Here is a 16,298-nt window from a genome sequence, read left to right as displayed (position 1 = left end):
TAACGTTGGACATGGAAAGTTAATGGAATTTAGTCATATTTCCATTCTGCACAATGCGCTTCGTCCATCTCCACCCATTACTTGATGGCATATCTCACGAACGCTTCACAAAACAGGGCAAACCATCCGAATAAACAGCAGACCTTACCGGACACGACGATATGAAGCATTCTTCTCCAGGCCTACAGTAAGCCATTCCTGAGTTTTGAAATTGCAGCACATTTATACATGGTATCCAACTTTGAGCTGAAATTCTAATGCTATAGCCCAAAATAATTAACTTGGTTTCCATATCAAAGAATCAAAAGTTGATCATGGCATCCACAAGCATCAACTGTGCTTTTGAATAGATAGCTATGTCTACCATCATGTTTCAGGTGACATGAATGTTACAATCATGACACAAAGTATTTTTCCTTGACATATAGGCTGACATAACATGCAAGTATGATCACATCATATTTTCACAGATATGGGAAGCCACTGTCTTGAAAACGATATCCTAGCATAATAGCTGGCCCTTACAATGACCACAGAGCTAATAGTAAAATTGCACTGAATATAGCCTATCCTGGTAACGCTTTAGAATAACATGTGCTTATTAGGTATTAACAGTGCATAATAAGCAGTTAACAATTTATTACTAACAGTTAGTTAACTGTTGTTATCCTTTAATAACATTAACTAACGATTAACATGCCGCTTGTAAGTGTTAATAAGCAGCCTTTAGTGACTTACAAGCATATTTGTTAACAGCTAACATGCAGCTTGTAAGTGTTAACAAGCAGCTTGTTAATGCTTGTTAATGTTGTATAAGACAAAGAGGTGGATAACTAATACGCTTATAAGACCTTTCTTATTTATTTGTAGTAAATTTTGCAGCCCCCCAATCTAAAGCGAGGACCATGTAGCCTATAGCTCCACAAGCCCAACCTTCTATCTCTACTGCATCTATCTATTTAGCTTGGTTTAGCTGTGCGAAATGCACCTTCAAAATTGCTGCAGTGAGTAGGAATTGAACCCTGGTCTCCTGTGTCATAGAGTAATTTGCTATTAACTGAGCTAAACTAGGCTACTTTACTGCAACAGTATTGATGAAATTGTTCATTTTGTTCACAGCTATGCGCTGACACGTGACTAGCAGTTGAGGAGCTTTGCTTAAACTTAATATACTGTTGCAAGTTCACTTGAGTATAAACTATCCACTTTAACTAATGTCAGTAATGTTATTCATCTAGTTGTCATTTTAAAGAAATTACACTTCTCCATTTAAAATGTTACCTTAGATAGGCGGCTAGCTAACTCGCTAGCAACTGGACAGTAACTGACAGTAGCATGCTCTGATATTAAGTTATTTTGTTTACAAAATTTCCCCAAAAACCCTCAACAAATCCAGAGAGACATAATGACCAATTTTTGGTAAAATTCCACAAGTCTCCCATTGACATTGATGCAGCAACAGACCACAAATGTTCGCCTCTGTTCAAGGCAAAGGTTTCAAATCGATCGCGAACATTCGCCTATGTTTGCGACATTGAACGCACCCACTTGTCGTCTTTAACTCTCGGTTGCTATGTAACCAAACTATAAACAAAGCTGGCATAATATCAAAGATCCTTGATTAACCCCCTCTGATAATATCTTTAGACTGCTGACAAACTGACTGTTCACTGAACAAAGATTATGGAAATTAAACGCCACTTTTTTTTTTTTTATCAGCAACATATTTGTAAAAGGCATAACTGGTATGATATAGAACATTAACAGAATATAGAATCAAGATGATCATTACATTCAAAGACAGGAAGGTGGCTCAGTCAGTAGCACTTCACTCTTTGCCACAGGAGACTGGGGTTCAATTCTTGCTCGCTGCAGCAATTTTGAAGGTGCATTTCTCACAGCTTAAACAAACTAGATAGATGCAGTAGATATATAGAGATAGAAGGTAGGGCTTGTAGAATAGGCTACATGGTCCTCGCTTTAGATTGGGGGGGCTGCAAAATGTACTACAAATAGGTAAGAAAGGTCTTATAAGCATATTAGTTATCCACCTCTTTGTCTTATACACCATTAACAAGCATTAACAAGCTGCTTGTTAACACTTACAAGCTGCATGTTAACTGTTAACAAATATGCTTGTAAGTAACTTAAAAAGCTGCATGTTAACCGTTAGTTAATGTTAATGTATGTAAAGTTAATGAATTGTTAACTGCTTATAATGCACTGTTAATACATAATAAGCACATGTTATTCTAAAGCGTTACCCCTATCCTCAAAGGACTAATGTATGACTTATCTGGTTAAAAAGGTTCATAGCTTAGTCTAGGGTGCAATTGTTTAAGCTTGAATATTGTTTGATAATTGTTTGATTGTTGAATGATGAATGATTACATAAGTTAACAGTAGTTTGTAGTAGCTAGTTAAGCAGTACCCTTTCTGTAATGACTACAGAAGGGACCCAGGTGCGAGGAGCAAAGGAGATTTATTTAGCGACAGTACAGAGGGAAGATCCACAGACGTAATTCAGTACAGTCCAAGTTCTGTACACAGGCAGGCAGGGATAAAACAGGCAAAAGTGTCCAAAGCACAATCCAAAAAGAATCCAAAAATCACAGTCGGGAAAAACAATCTAGGTCATACACGAAATATCCAATACATATATTCACGGCTTAGTATGTTTCACGAGTTGCAAACAATACTTCACTCTGAGGCCAGCCAGGAGAGTCTCTAAAATAGTCTACGGCTCATTAGTGCATTACTTTCAGGTGTTCAAAACTCCGGTGAGCCCGGTCAGCTCTGAAGGGGGCGTGGCCACTGTGACTGCTCTCCCCGTGACAACAGCGGCAGAGGGCGCAGCTCCGATGTTACACTTTCAACTTCAAAAAAACACTGATCAAATGATCAAATGCTACAGGACAGGAAGGGCGGAGAGAGAAGGCAGTGCATAATTTGATGGTATTCTGCAACATTCACATCCAGACAGTGATGGCTCAAGAGAGTATTTTAGTACAAGTCTAGTCAGTGTTCTCTTTTAGTCAGGTTTCACTTCTCTTAACTGAGAACATCTCACCTTTGCACTCCCTTTCTCTGTCAGTTATGTAACCATTTAGCATACCATTTTCCACTTTGTAACAAGTAGGGAGGGGGGGGGGGGGGTATAAATATTATTATTACACATCATACATCTAACCTATACTGTCTTGGCCCAATGAGCATAATCGTAAAATTGCACTGACAATAGCCTAGGCCTCAAAGGGTAGCTACCAATTCACTGAATCCATTTAAAGATGTGATGATTTTTTTTTTGTGCGCTCCATGCCCGCACATTATAACCCTAGTGATGTCCCTGTTGAGAGCAGGGGCACTTTGATATAGGCTGCACTCACTGTGATTTGGAAAATGGACAAGAATATCAATAGTTGTATTTGCCTTTGTGTAATGGAACTGGTGAGTCTTGAAGTCTTCAATAATTAGTTTACATGAAGCACATGATATGCCGCATTCCACTCAGGCTACTGGCTACCAGGCTCATATTTCACTTTTAATTCAAACAGAAAATGTCTAGCAAGCATCATGTCATTACATGCTTTTATTTCCAAAGGAATGAAAGCTGTTTGTGCCAACTTAATATCATGCTTATCATTGTTAACATTGTGCTATACATGTGGCACAAACAATGTTAGAGTTTGTGGACTAGCCACAAGCTATATTTGAATGGAGCTGGTAAAAAAAGTTGAGAACGTGTGGACAGTAGCACACATTACAATTACAATCCAATTACAAAGTGACAGTGCACCATTTACAAATGAGTTAAACAGCATAAAATGTGTAGTATTTCTTAAGATATGAATAATTTAAAACAAAATTATTGTGTCATTATTATCATCTAAATAATATAAAACTGTTGACCTTGGCTTCCCTTATGAGTCACCACTGGCAGACAGCCTAATAAATTGTTTGCAGGCAAATCTGTGGCCTAGCGCAGTGAAATACCATCAGTCAAATTATTACTCATCCTTGCAAGTGGACGCCGCAATTTGGGAAAACTATATATATTTTTGCAGCTGTGCTGAGTGTCAGGTAGCTATCCGTTTTGTACAGGTATGCACGCGTATATTACACAGGTATGTGCATGCATATATCGTAGAAGATAGAAGAAGAAGACAGAAACATTGAGCATATTTTAATCTGTATTTATAAAAAAAATACTGTAGATTAGATTTATGTGTTAAAATTATGATTGATAGTCTAATAATGCCATTATTGAGTGAAGAGTACCAGATGACTTGTTCAGGACTTGAAAAAGATTGGGACTTGGACTTGGACTCGACTTGGCTTTGATGTGACTTGGACTTGACTTGCCCTTCTCTGTCTTGACTTGGGACTTACTTGTGACTTGCCAAACAGTGACTTGGTCCCACCTCTGGTTTTTACCACGCTAGTTATCTCAAGTCATCAGATCTAAAGTTTACATTATTAACAATTTGGACTGTAAAAAAAAAATCAATGATCAATGAGAGACATGGAATGAGCTTTTTAATTTCACTTGTAACATGTGTGATATCTGACCTGTAAAGTTGTAAGGGTCACTGCGTGGAGAGAGAGATGGAGGTTCTGTGTTCACTGTATAATCACAGCTCACCCCTCTGCTTCTCACTGACTGCAGACGTCTGAATAAATCATCTTTGTTCACAGTAAACTGGCAGGCCAGGACTCCAGATGCACTCTTTGATGTCTTTGTTTTTAGATAAGACTGGTGTTCATCTCCAGTGTAAAGTTGGCAGTCGGTGGCCTCACCAAAATGCTTTGGTATGTGACAGACAATGGAGATGGAACCATCATGAAGGACCTTTATGTTAGGCTTCTGCAGTCTGTCTGTGTTGAGAGACCAGACAGTTATCAGAGATATTAGAGTCCACACAAATCAGAGGTAACATGCTGTAAAATTCATTGATAGATTATCAAACACTAGACTGACTAGAATGTGAGAATTCTCACCCAGAACAGTCAATGAAACATAATCTGAGTGATCTGATGGAGTTCTTGCTCCTTCTGTGAGGTAATAACACCCCACTTTAGCCTCTAGAGGGGAACTCTGACGTGTCCACTGCTGGATCTGAACACCAGTGAGGGACATTTGACATGATGGGTGACTGTATGGAGCAGCTTCTATCCCATCCAGGTAGAAGAGACACAGAGACGCAGACTGAGACTGAGGTACTTCACAGGTCATCTGAACTGTGCTGCTCTCTCTGAGGACTGCAGGGGAGATCTTCAGGTTGGGCTTTGGAGGAGGAGGAGCAGGTGCTGTTGTGAAAGAATAACAGTTTTTTTTTAGGTACACATTGGGCAAGACTACAATATCTGGATGTTTTATAGATTGGTTGGGCTTTGAAGGAGCAGCAGTAGAAGCAGGTGCTTCTGTGAAATATAATTGTACTTATTTTATGGTACACATTGGGCAAGACTCATCTGGACATTAGAAGACTTTGCTGAATTTGAAAATTCTCTGTATGGAAAGGTTAATTTGACACAGTACACAGTAGAGGGAGAGCAGATAGCTAACAAACGTTCAGAAAAAGTCCTGTTGGCAAATTTGAGGAAAAGTCGGTAAAAGGGCTATTTCACACAATTTGAGGGTGCTGAATTCAAATATTTTATTTACCAAGCTCAATTTTGAGTTTTAAGCTTGATAATTAGCATAATTCACATACTTTTTGGTTTTGCCATCAGATATCATAGGAATTGCAAAAAATAAGGCATTAATATACTCTTTATGTATCAGATATGTTGTAGGACAGGACAGGAATAACCCCAATGACTCAAGTAGCAAATGAAAATAAGCTAAAATTAAAATATAAATTGAAATAATAGCTAAAATTCAGTATGATGTTTAGAAGCAAAATAGATTCCTTGATAATAAATTGATAGAATAGTAGGTGACTGCTCATTTTTCTGTAGAAAGTACTTTGTCACTAACTATTATGAAGAGTTGTCAGTTCTACAGAGGATTTACACTGTATTTTATTTTACTGTAAAGGCGACTGTGCTTGCCTAGTTAAAACATCTCACTGGTGCTCTTTCCTATCATTCAAATTCCAGCCATGCAAAAAATGGAAGAGTGTGCATATTTGAGGGTTGCTGAAGAGTGCTATGGAGATTGCATTATTTGCAAACAAATTAGACAAGATATCCTTTATAGTGCAACAAAAAGAAACATTTTCCAGTGCATCATTACTGCATATGATTCTGAAGGGACGTGTCCCCCCCAATATTCAAATATGACCAAAATGTCCCCCCCAATATACGGACATAGAAAAATAAATAAAAAAAAAACTCTACAGGAAACCAACAACCACCATCATCTGAAATGTAATCAAACATAAATAACGCACAAATTAGTGACCTAGTGATGGTTCCAGAGTAGCCTACACCCCTGAGTGGTTTGACCTGGTGGTTTTCTGTTTTTCTAGGGTGACCTGATTGTGTCCTCTTTTTAGTTTGTGAAAAAGAGGACATAAGAGAAAACACTGCCTCAAAAGGCTATTTTGAACTTATTTGTGAACGACAGAGGAAAAACGCAATGCAATTTCGCTGTAAACACGTTTGAGGCTCTAGAATAACAAAATTCTGGACGATTTGTAAGGTCTCAAAGAGGACATGTCCTGGAAAAAGAGCACATCTGGTCACCCTAGTTTTTCGTTAGTGGCGTGCGCTATCAAAAGCCTCCATTTGCTGCACCCTACCAAAGATCCTTGATTACTGTACTAGCTCCGCTTTAACCCTCTCTGACCCTACTGCGGTGAGGTAGGGCTGGCAACAATATCGCAAAAGCTCACAATTCTCACAAAACTTGTTGGAAAGGTGTAGCACAGGCTAAGGAAATCCCATACACTTTTGGAGCCGATCAGACTCAAAGGGAACTTTTAAACATGTTCCATATTGTAACCTATTCTCGCAATGATAGCGAAAGTGAAACGTTTTATTTTACTGTAAATGATGAATTTGTGCAAGTCTGTGTCATTCATTTCTTTCAAATGTCTTACAACATAAATAATGCATTCATATGCTAGTACTAATGCCAGGAATTACCCTGTTTATAGGCCTCTTAGAAATGGTTGTTGCATCTAGCATATTATTTAGATGCGCACTCGATCGCGCATCCATGCAGGCAAAACGTAGGAATCAAATGTGGCGACGGCACACAAGTTGGAAAAAATGTCGTAACAACTTGTTTGTGATTTTTAATAATATTTTTTGCATGCATGGCCCTCAGACCCCACCACAGATTTGGTCCCCCCCAATGTTGACATCATGACTACGGCCTTGGTCTTTAGGACACCCATCTGACTGCAGCACATTTAAGAAGTATGCAGGAAAGTTTGTAAGAAACATTTGTATTGTTAATTGCTATTTGTTATGTGGTAGCAAATGATGTTGACTATCAAAGAAATAGACCTAATGTAGGAATGCACACAGATATTGCAACAGATACACTCAGGCCAATCCAAACTTTTCTCATCTGTTGTTCCTCATTGGTGGAACACACTGCCAGTTCCTGTTTTCTAGATGTCGAGGATCGGAGGCTCTACCACCAACAATTGATGCTGCTCAATGGCATATTAGAAGAGCACATTATCAAGCTCTATGAAGGCAAGCACACATACCAAATCCAGTGTTAAAAATGTAAAAATGTTTTTTACTTGCCGGTTGTTGCTGATGGTAGATGCAGTTCTGCATTAGGCGTATTCCCGCTATCTAAGATCATATGTACTGTAGGATATATTCTGAGTTGAAGGTTATCTGTGCAATTTGTTATTGTGATGAAATGCATTAAACACCACGAGTGACTCACTATGTTAGCAATAAAAATATGGTTGTGTTTTGATTATAATTTCCGAGTTTATTACATGTTAACTGTAATCATGTTCCCATTAAATACGTTAATAAACTATAGTATGGCTTCTTTAATGCTCAAACATGTATTTAGAGAAAACTTTTATTTGGTTTTAGTGATTTCAACCCAATTTAGGGAATTTATTTTTTTTAGGGAAAAATAAGCAAAAATAATCACTATTTTATGTTAAAATGCTGATTATGCGGCTTAGAACTCAGAATTGAGCTTGGTAAACACAATATTCAGAATCAGCACCCTCAAATTAGGTAAGAAGGGTGGTTTACCAACCTTTCCTCAAATTTGCCGTCAGAAGTTCTCTTCTGTGAAGCTGCTCTCCCTCTACAGTACATTTTTGTTAATAACTAATTTCAACATCTCTTTGAAAGTCTTATGTTTCATAATACAGGACACATTTCCCTATGGTAATCAGTCTTTTTGTGTTGATACAAGGATAACACCACTGATTCATGGTGGCCAAAATAACAGAGGATATCACATCGCCACAGTCTTTCAGGCAATGGCAGCATATTTGAATAACTTGAAATGTGATGACGTATCTTACTTTTAACAGTAATTGAAACAGGATGTGATGGTTTATCAGCAGTGTAGCAGTTCATTCTGACTATAGCAGGTAATGTGGCCAAGCCTGACCATCTCCTCAGTTCTTCCCCTGTGAGGGACAGCTGGCATGATGGGGCTTTGTATGTATTTTTTTTTGTATCCACTAAGGAGAAAATACAATCTGACAAAGGAGGAGACCGAGAGTCCGTACAGTTCAGAATAACTGTGTCTCTTTCACTTATAATGTCTGAGGACACAGTCAGTGTAGGGGAAAACCCTGTGAAAATTCATAAATAACAGATTCATTAGAGACAAATCTGATGATCTTAAATACCTCTGTGGTTACTATAGGCACATACAGTAGCTTTGTGCACATACATCAGAACAAACCATAACTTGGTAATTCTCTGCATGACTGTGTTGAAATGCGACGACATATCTTACCTTTAACAATAACTGAAACAGATTGTGATTGCTGTGATGGTTTATCAGCAGTGGAGCAGTTCATTCTGACTATAGCAGGTAATGTGACCAAGCCTGACCATCTCCTCAGTTTTTCCCCTGTGAGAGACAGCTGGCATGATGAGGCTCTGTGTGTATTTGCCTTTTTATCCACTAAGGAGAAAATACAGTCTGACAAAGGAGGAGACCGATAGAGCACACAGCTCAGATCAACTGAGTCTCTCTCACTTATAATGTATGAGGACACTGTCAGTGTAGGGGACAACCCTGTGAAAATGGATTCAAAACAAAAAAGAAAACCTTATTTATTAACGACAAGTCTGATGATCTTAAACATTTCTTATGTTGTGGTTACTACAGGCACATACTGTACAGCCTATTAGCTGTGTGCACAAACAAACACATCAGAACATAATAAAAATTGAAGATGAGAGTTACATAATCAATTCACCAGATACTTGAGGCACAATGTTAACCTAAGGCAGAAGCAGTTTGACTACATCCTGCATTGATGACATCTCTGTTAACCAGAAACGTGTTGAGTATTTGACCAACTATCAAACACAGCAGAACAAAAGGCTAATCACATGGTTCAATAAAGTCACATCATAAAGTTACTGATGCTGCAGCTTTAAAGGTGAAAAACACATAAACTCTGGCCACCCCTGGCTATGTGGCTGACGGACGCAAATTGTGTCCAAATTCCCACCCATTATTCTCTGTTGAATTGCTCACGGAGTACTTATCACACAGATATCACGTGAAAGAGCAGAACCTTAGCTTTCCCATGATATTAGCGGCTAGGTGTTGTGATAAACGGTTCGCGAGAAAATTAACGTTGCATATACATGGCATTTAATCATATTTCCATTGTGCACACAGCGCTTCGTCTATCTCCACACCCATTACTCTCGGTGGTATATCTCACTTTGGTCAAAACATAGCAAATCATTTATCAAAATAAACAGCAGACCTTTAGCCTGGCTAGCGTCACCACTTCTCAATGAGACGTGGTCTGGGAACCAAACGTTCATTTTCTCGTATTTGAAAAAAATGCCCAGATCCGTTTCTTGGGTGCCACGGATGTCTATCAAATGTGTCTGTGCATAGCTCATCATCGTCTTGCTTTCCCCCCTGTTCTGTGATTGGTTCCCTATCTGAGGCAAAAATTAGGGCGGTAGTTTCCAGGCTGCCTTGAATCAAATCGCGCGCAAGGCAGCATGGGAACACCTACATGTTATCCATAGACAGGTCATCTGCTGGAAACATTTGGCCTAGTTTTTGGTCAAAGTTTTCTCCATGGATTCCTGGTCAGAACCCCTATTGGAACAGATTAAAACTTGGGGCATGTTGAATTTTGTCTGAATCCAATATGGCCGCCATATTCCAAAATGGCACATTTTTACACACTTTGTCCTATGCTATGGGGACATTCCAGTAAAAAAGTGTCATTTTAGCAAAAAACTGTCCTTTTCTATCACATACATATTTACAGAGGTTAACTGATGATTTTAAAACCCTAAGTATAACAATTTTAAATCATTAAAAATGTCAGATATTTGTCAAATATCAGAAATAATCAAATTTCCTTCAAACATAAACCTATTACAGGTTAAGTACAGTTCAAATAAATTGGGTACCTTAACTTAAACAGAATAAAACATATGGCATTTAGACATTTTCCCACAAACTCAATATAAATTCAATAATATCCCCAAAATGGTGAATTTTTGGGTCTACACTTTTGGCTAAGCTAGAGTTTTTTTTCTATTAAAAACATTTTGACAAATGTTAATTGATATAAGAAACAAGATAGTTCCATAAAGGTGATGGAATTACAAAAAATACTATTTTATCACTTGGCTAGATATATTGTTACTATTACTATATTAATGATAGTAATACTTGATGAGAAAATGACGTAAATCCAGAGATGGAAATGGTCTTAGTAACTACCAGTCTTTGCTATCATCTTTTTCATTCACTGTTACACTTGCAAACAAGACATTCTATCAGAGCAAGATTGAGAGCGCAACTGACAGTAGAAAACTTTTTCAACTTTCAAGTCTCTTCTCAATCCTCCACCACTGCCATACTTCACTGTCAGCAGATGACTTTGTGTAGCAGGATTAAGGGGTGGTGCGCCCCATAATCACTCCCTAATTGGTTAGCCAATAAGTTTACCTGGCTACCATATAAAATGGTAGGTACTAGCGTTTGCCCAGGTGGACACCTGGAAACCTACCTCTGTCACTTCCCAACGCACGCCTTCCTGCTGGCCGCCGGTATGAGATCTGTGTTTTTCTCCCTCTTGCGCTACCGTTGTTACTTGTTTCGGGAGGTTAATATCTGCTATCCTGGTTTTATAGCACCATCAATGCTTGCCTCACTGGCCTCCATGCTGTCTTGGTGCATGGCTTGTTCCACCACGGTCCACTCTCAGGAACATACACCCTGCCTCAAGTGATGAGTCGCTGCTACACCGGTATGTACTGTAGCCTATTGAGGTATTTAACTTGTTTCTCATGTTTGTCCGGTTTTAATCTTATTTTTGTCGTGTATTGTAGGTGTTGTGGGCCTAAGTCATCTGGACGTGCATGGTGCTCACTGCTGCTTTGCGGAGTTTTGGTCCGTGTATTATCCGTTGTCAAGACATTGTTTCCTGCTTCACCGTTCGCGTGCTGTGGCACCGAAGCTAGCGGCAGTGGAGGGCGCAGACACCTGCTTTTAGTGTTGGTCTGGCGTGATCGTGAATGAATGTAATCGGGTATTAAAGGGAGACTTGGCAGGATTTCCCCCTCTGCTGGAGAAATTGTGCATTATGCCATTTCAAACTGTGGAAAAAGGTAATGATGAAGCACATGGATTTGTTTACAAGCTAGCAAAACGGTTAGCATAAGTTCGGTAGACAATGTGGATGTTACAAGGTAAGAAACATGATTTAAAACAAGTTTCTTGTTTCTCACTTCTCTTTCCGGGACGGTAGTCTCAATGTTGCAAGGTTGGTTTTCCGCAAGGGGCAGCGGGAAAAGTCACCATTTTCACCGGAACAGGTCATTTAACTATCCAAATGATTTCTAAACAGGTTTATTATGTTGAAATAGTTGCCAAGTTCCCCTTTAATGTGTATGACCGTAACCATGTGTTAATGTGCATGTTCATTGTTTGTGTCTTGTGGTGTTTGCTGTTAGGAGGCCACCTCTGTTGCTGCAGATCACCATAGATATCTATCTATCTATCTATCTGTCTGAGGGGAAATTCAGGACTATAACGGTCTAAAAGTTGGATTATAGTGACACATTAGATACAGCTGATGAGGTTGGCCAATCCGTTTAACTTTTTTGGATATGATATTGTGAGCTTTATGTGCGAATTCGGAGAAGCGTGCGGTGACCATACATTATGGTCTGACTTTTTTTTTAATAGCCTATCATTTTGAGCTACATTAAAATGACATTTTACAGGACTTTGCTGTATGCTTAAATCATGTCAGTCAGAATTGTAGATCAGTAACACATCAGTTAAGTTTGCACCGTTCTCATCACGTTAAACAGCGAAGCATAACAAAACTTTTTTTGTTTTGTTCTGTCTGGCCTGCTGCTAACTATCTAATATTTTTAAGAAGTTGGGTTTTATAACTGCAACTCAAGACAGTTGGGTGTTATGGATAATTGTCTGACCACTCGCTGTAGAAACTAGGCTATATTATAGGATGTACCTCATTCTCTGCAGCAACCATGCCATACCTTTGAACACCGTTGCCTTCTCGTTTTTGCGCTGTCAAAAGATGCTATTAAATCCACTAGAAGCTAAACCAAGGAAGACACCAGGGTTAGCTAACGTATCTTCTAATTTCAACCTAATTTAACAGAAACTCAACACGGTTAACAGGTGCAACACTACTCGCCATTTCTGCATCTTGAAATGAAACGATAGGCCTAATTTATAACTGGCGGAATAATTTGAGTAGTTCTAGAATGTGACCATGGGGCAGACTACTTTACGACCATACAGGCGTCTTTTAGCGCGGATTGCAATCCTCTTTAAAGCCGCCAAGGTTATGCGATAAATTATTGAGGAATGCGATCGTCGAGGTGCCCTGCCCCAACATTGCATGACACATTACACTCAACGAGAATCGCCATCATCCAAAAGTTGATGTCAAATAGACCAAAAATAGTTGGAAAGCCTACAGAAACTATAGATAATTAATGTGACAATCACATTATTAAAAGTAGACTTGGAGCAATGATTTACTGAACTATTTTTGTGGAGGATGCTTCAGGTAGTTCGCTGCCCCACCTGCCCATATGGACCGCACGCTCCTGAGGAAGCGTAGGCTGTGTTCTTTCCGTGCATCAATGTAGACAATTTCTTACTATCGCGAACTCTTGTCAGGGGAGGTCATTCATTTTGGGTGTCACCTATGACTTAAACAGATAGCCTTCTATGCCACCCGATGTAGGCTACTATTATTGTTACAGTTTTTAATCAATGCAACTAACATTGTGTAAAGCGACGCAATATAAACCGTAGCCTATGCAATTTATTATCCCGTCTGTTATGACATGTACAACGTTTTTCACAATTTGCGACGGAAGGTTTTGACTGAGCGTGTTGGCATAAAAAAAAAATATCACTGTCATCATTGCGAACTGTTAGGGGTAAGGGGGTCAGTCTGTTTGTGAAGCACACAGCCTTTTAGGCTATTTTGCTTAGGCCTCACTTTTAACGACAGTAGGTTGTGAGTGTACGTTGACAAAAAATAACCATACAATTAAAATAGTCAACTTAAAACTTTGCTATAAAATATTATTAATTTATAGCACAAAACCATAACCAATAGGCCTACCAGAACCTCACATATTAGCGTCATGATTTGTGTGCGTCTATTTGGAAAGGCCACTAGCTGTCATGGATGCGTTGTTGCTAAAGGAAGGCAGGTGTCAAAAGTTAAAAAATAAATGGAGATGGGCAGCTGTTGGAAACGGGGGAGAACTAACAAGCCATGGTGTAAAGAAATTAAAGTGCCAGGGGTTTGCTTTTGCGCAGTTCGCTGCAAGAAAATTGTTTATGGATGCAATAGGAAAACGTTTTAGCACGCCACCAATCAGAAGACCGCCATAAGGTTAACGTTTGTGCACTTCAGGACATCTTACCTACCTGGTGCAACTAGCCACCACGACAGAGGTAGGCTACGTTTATCTATGGCTGACCGTTTTTACGTTTAGAAAGTAGGCTACGCATGTTCTTTCATAGCGCAACACGACCTGTCCCTCACCATATCGCAACCTCTTGTCAACCTTATACAATCTGTTGCTGAAGACAAAAGCACCGTCTCCAGATTGTCGTTATCTTGGAAAACTGAGTTGTCAAAATTACCATGTTTTCATTAAATGTGGATGAGGCAACAAATGGAAATATGAACAATATCTAGAATGTTCTGGTTCGTTACTTTGATGAGGAAATGGGAAGTCTTGCAAACTTGATTTTATAGATTTGACTTGGTGTTGAATTGCATATTAACAAGGAAAAAAATCTCCCCTTTAAACACTTTTGGCCTGAAGTAATTAAATAAGAGTGCGTTAAAGCCTTTCTACAATATTGCTGCAGTAGAAAAGAACAGCAATGGCTAATCAGCAATGGTCAGGGATGGTACTAAAATATATTTTTGTTCATCAGGAAAACTCTATCTCAATCAAGAACACTCTCAATTTGCCTTATTTACATGGCGGCCATTGGCGGCTAAAACGAGGCTACAGGGTACACAAACTATAGGATTGTTATGTTCTATGCATTCACCTGTAGGTGGCATTAATTATATAGTAAGTGTACCCTGTAGCCTCGTTTTGGTTTAAACAATGGCCGCCGTGTGAATAAGGCGAATACTCCCTTTACTTTGCTGTTTGCATCTTTTTGTACATTATAAACCAATAGGTCGCGATCGCAAAAGGGGTGCTATCTCTAAAGGTAGATAAGAACAACGTATGACTTATGGCCTGAAAAAAGTTGTCAAACGATTTTTTTTCACTTTAATCCCTGTATTTTGTTTCCAGGAGCTGAGAGCCCAAGGGGAGGGTAGAAGTACCCCTGAGGTGGTGGTGTCCCATACCTGTGTGCTGTGTTCACGTGTGCTCGTTGCAGTGGATCTTTCTTGCAGTGTGTAGTGTGTGCATGCACTTGTAAGTGGTTGGCTTCCTGGGATCCCCCCCGGCCTATGGTGATCTGCCTCCCCCAGTAAGCCTCAGCCCTGGTATCCTTCTATCTGTTAGTCGTTTTGTAGTAACTATTTGTTAATAAATATACTTTTATGGATGGAACCACGTCTCTTGCATTCTGAGTAGACGAACTTGTGTGCCATTACTTAATCTTGTTACAATTGACTCAATACTTCTCTGGGTGAAATTCCCAGAGTGGCGTAGTCAGGCTATCTAAAATACCGCTCTTGCCACATTTGCAACATTTTCACTGAAAGTTGCTTAACCCTCTTGTTGTGTTTGTTTTATGTTTACTACTTTTGTGTTCCTGGTCAAAAATGAGGGCTGCATTATAACTTGATTATATATATATATATATATATATATAGTGTAACACGCATTATCATTCAATGTTGTGATAGACCTTTGTATCAACTTGTGTTCTATTGGATATAACCAGTTTTAAACTTCCATTTGGTATTTATGGCTTGCAGGCCTCACTGACATGAGCTCATGCAAGTCGGAAAAGGGAAGATTCCATTGGGGAAAGGTTCCAATAGGGGCTGGCAAAGAGGGGAAGTGAGGGTGTGTGTGTGTGTGTTTTAATGTACAGAAGCGCATATACAGTCCATCTGACCCTGGACTCAATTTTATACACTGACCATTTTTTTCACCCATTAATTTCTAAGGGCCAGTCATTTTTGACCAAAAATACACATGGGTGTTCTAAAAAACAGCTAAAGTTAAATAAAACACTCAAATTTTTATACAAAATATCAAAATTTGTTTTGTGTGTTCAGATGCCCTGTGTTAACAAAGCTAAGAAGCCTCATGGTAGTGAGAATAAGTTAACAATATTTTTTAGAGAAGAATCGTCAATCGATCATATTTGACTGCAACAGGATAAGTGTTCAGTTTGATGAGCCCATTAGGAGAGCTTTGCCTGTGAATTGTTGGACTCTTTCTCTCCTCTTGAAGAGGTTTCTCTACTGCTTCAGCAAAGTCATCCAACAACATGCCCACCTGTCCCATCTATTCTTCTGCAGTCTGTCACACCTGCTGTTCTGCCAGCAGTTATGCATGTGTTTAATACTACTACACTCAGTTATGGAATAGTTCCTCCTTTTGAACAGGCAAGGGTTATGTCTTTGCTAAAAAAAATACAATTGATGAACAGAACT

The 16,298-nt window shown here is 39.1% G+C and overlaps 1 protein-coding gene and 1 long non-coding RNA gene across 3 annotated transcripts in view; one reads left to right on the top strand and one right to left on the bottom strand.

Annotated features, from left to right (window-relative positions):
- The window catches only part of LOC121707830, a 34,095-nt gene that overhangs the window by 10,716 nt on the left and 7,081 nt on the right, over window positions 1-16,298 (bottom strand). For both annotated transcript variants that reach the window (XM_042090674.1, XM_042090675.1), the window contains exons 3-6: window positions 8,903-9,187; window positions 8,460-8,735; window positions 4,999-5,307; window positions 4,570-4,875 (exon numbers count right to left, since the gene is read on the bottom strand). In XM_042090674.1, the coding sequence (XP_041946608.1) occupies window positions 4,570-4,875; window positions 4,999-5,307; window positions 8,460-8,735; window positions 8,903-9,187 (1,176 nt within the window). The remainder of the gene's footprint in view (window positions 1-4,569; window positions 4,876-4,998; window positions 5,308-8,459; window positions 8,736-8,902; window positions 9,188-16,298) is intronic.
- On the top strand, window positions 11,141-15,289 carry LOC121707834. Its single transcript, XR_006031414.1, has 5 exons — window positions 11,141-11,205; window positions 11,290-11,405; window positions 11,488-11,766; window positions 11,907-11,973; window positions 14,977-15,289. It is a non-coding gene; the product is annotated as an uncharacterized LOC121707834 (long non-coding RNA).

This window comes from Alosa sapidissima, chromosome 4, assembly GCF_018492685.1.
Source record: "Alosa sapidissima isolate fAloSap1 chromosome 4, fAloSap1.pri, whole genome shotgun sequence".
Classification (NCBI taxonomy): domain Eukaryota; kingdom Metazoa; phylum Chordata; class Actinopteri; order Clupeiformes; family Clupeidae; genus Alosa; species Alosa sapidissima.
The sequence above is the reverse complement of the archived record's forward strand: the minus strand, read 5'-3'. Positions and strand labels throughout refer to the sequence as shown.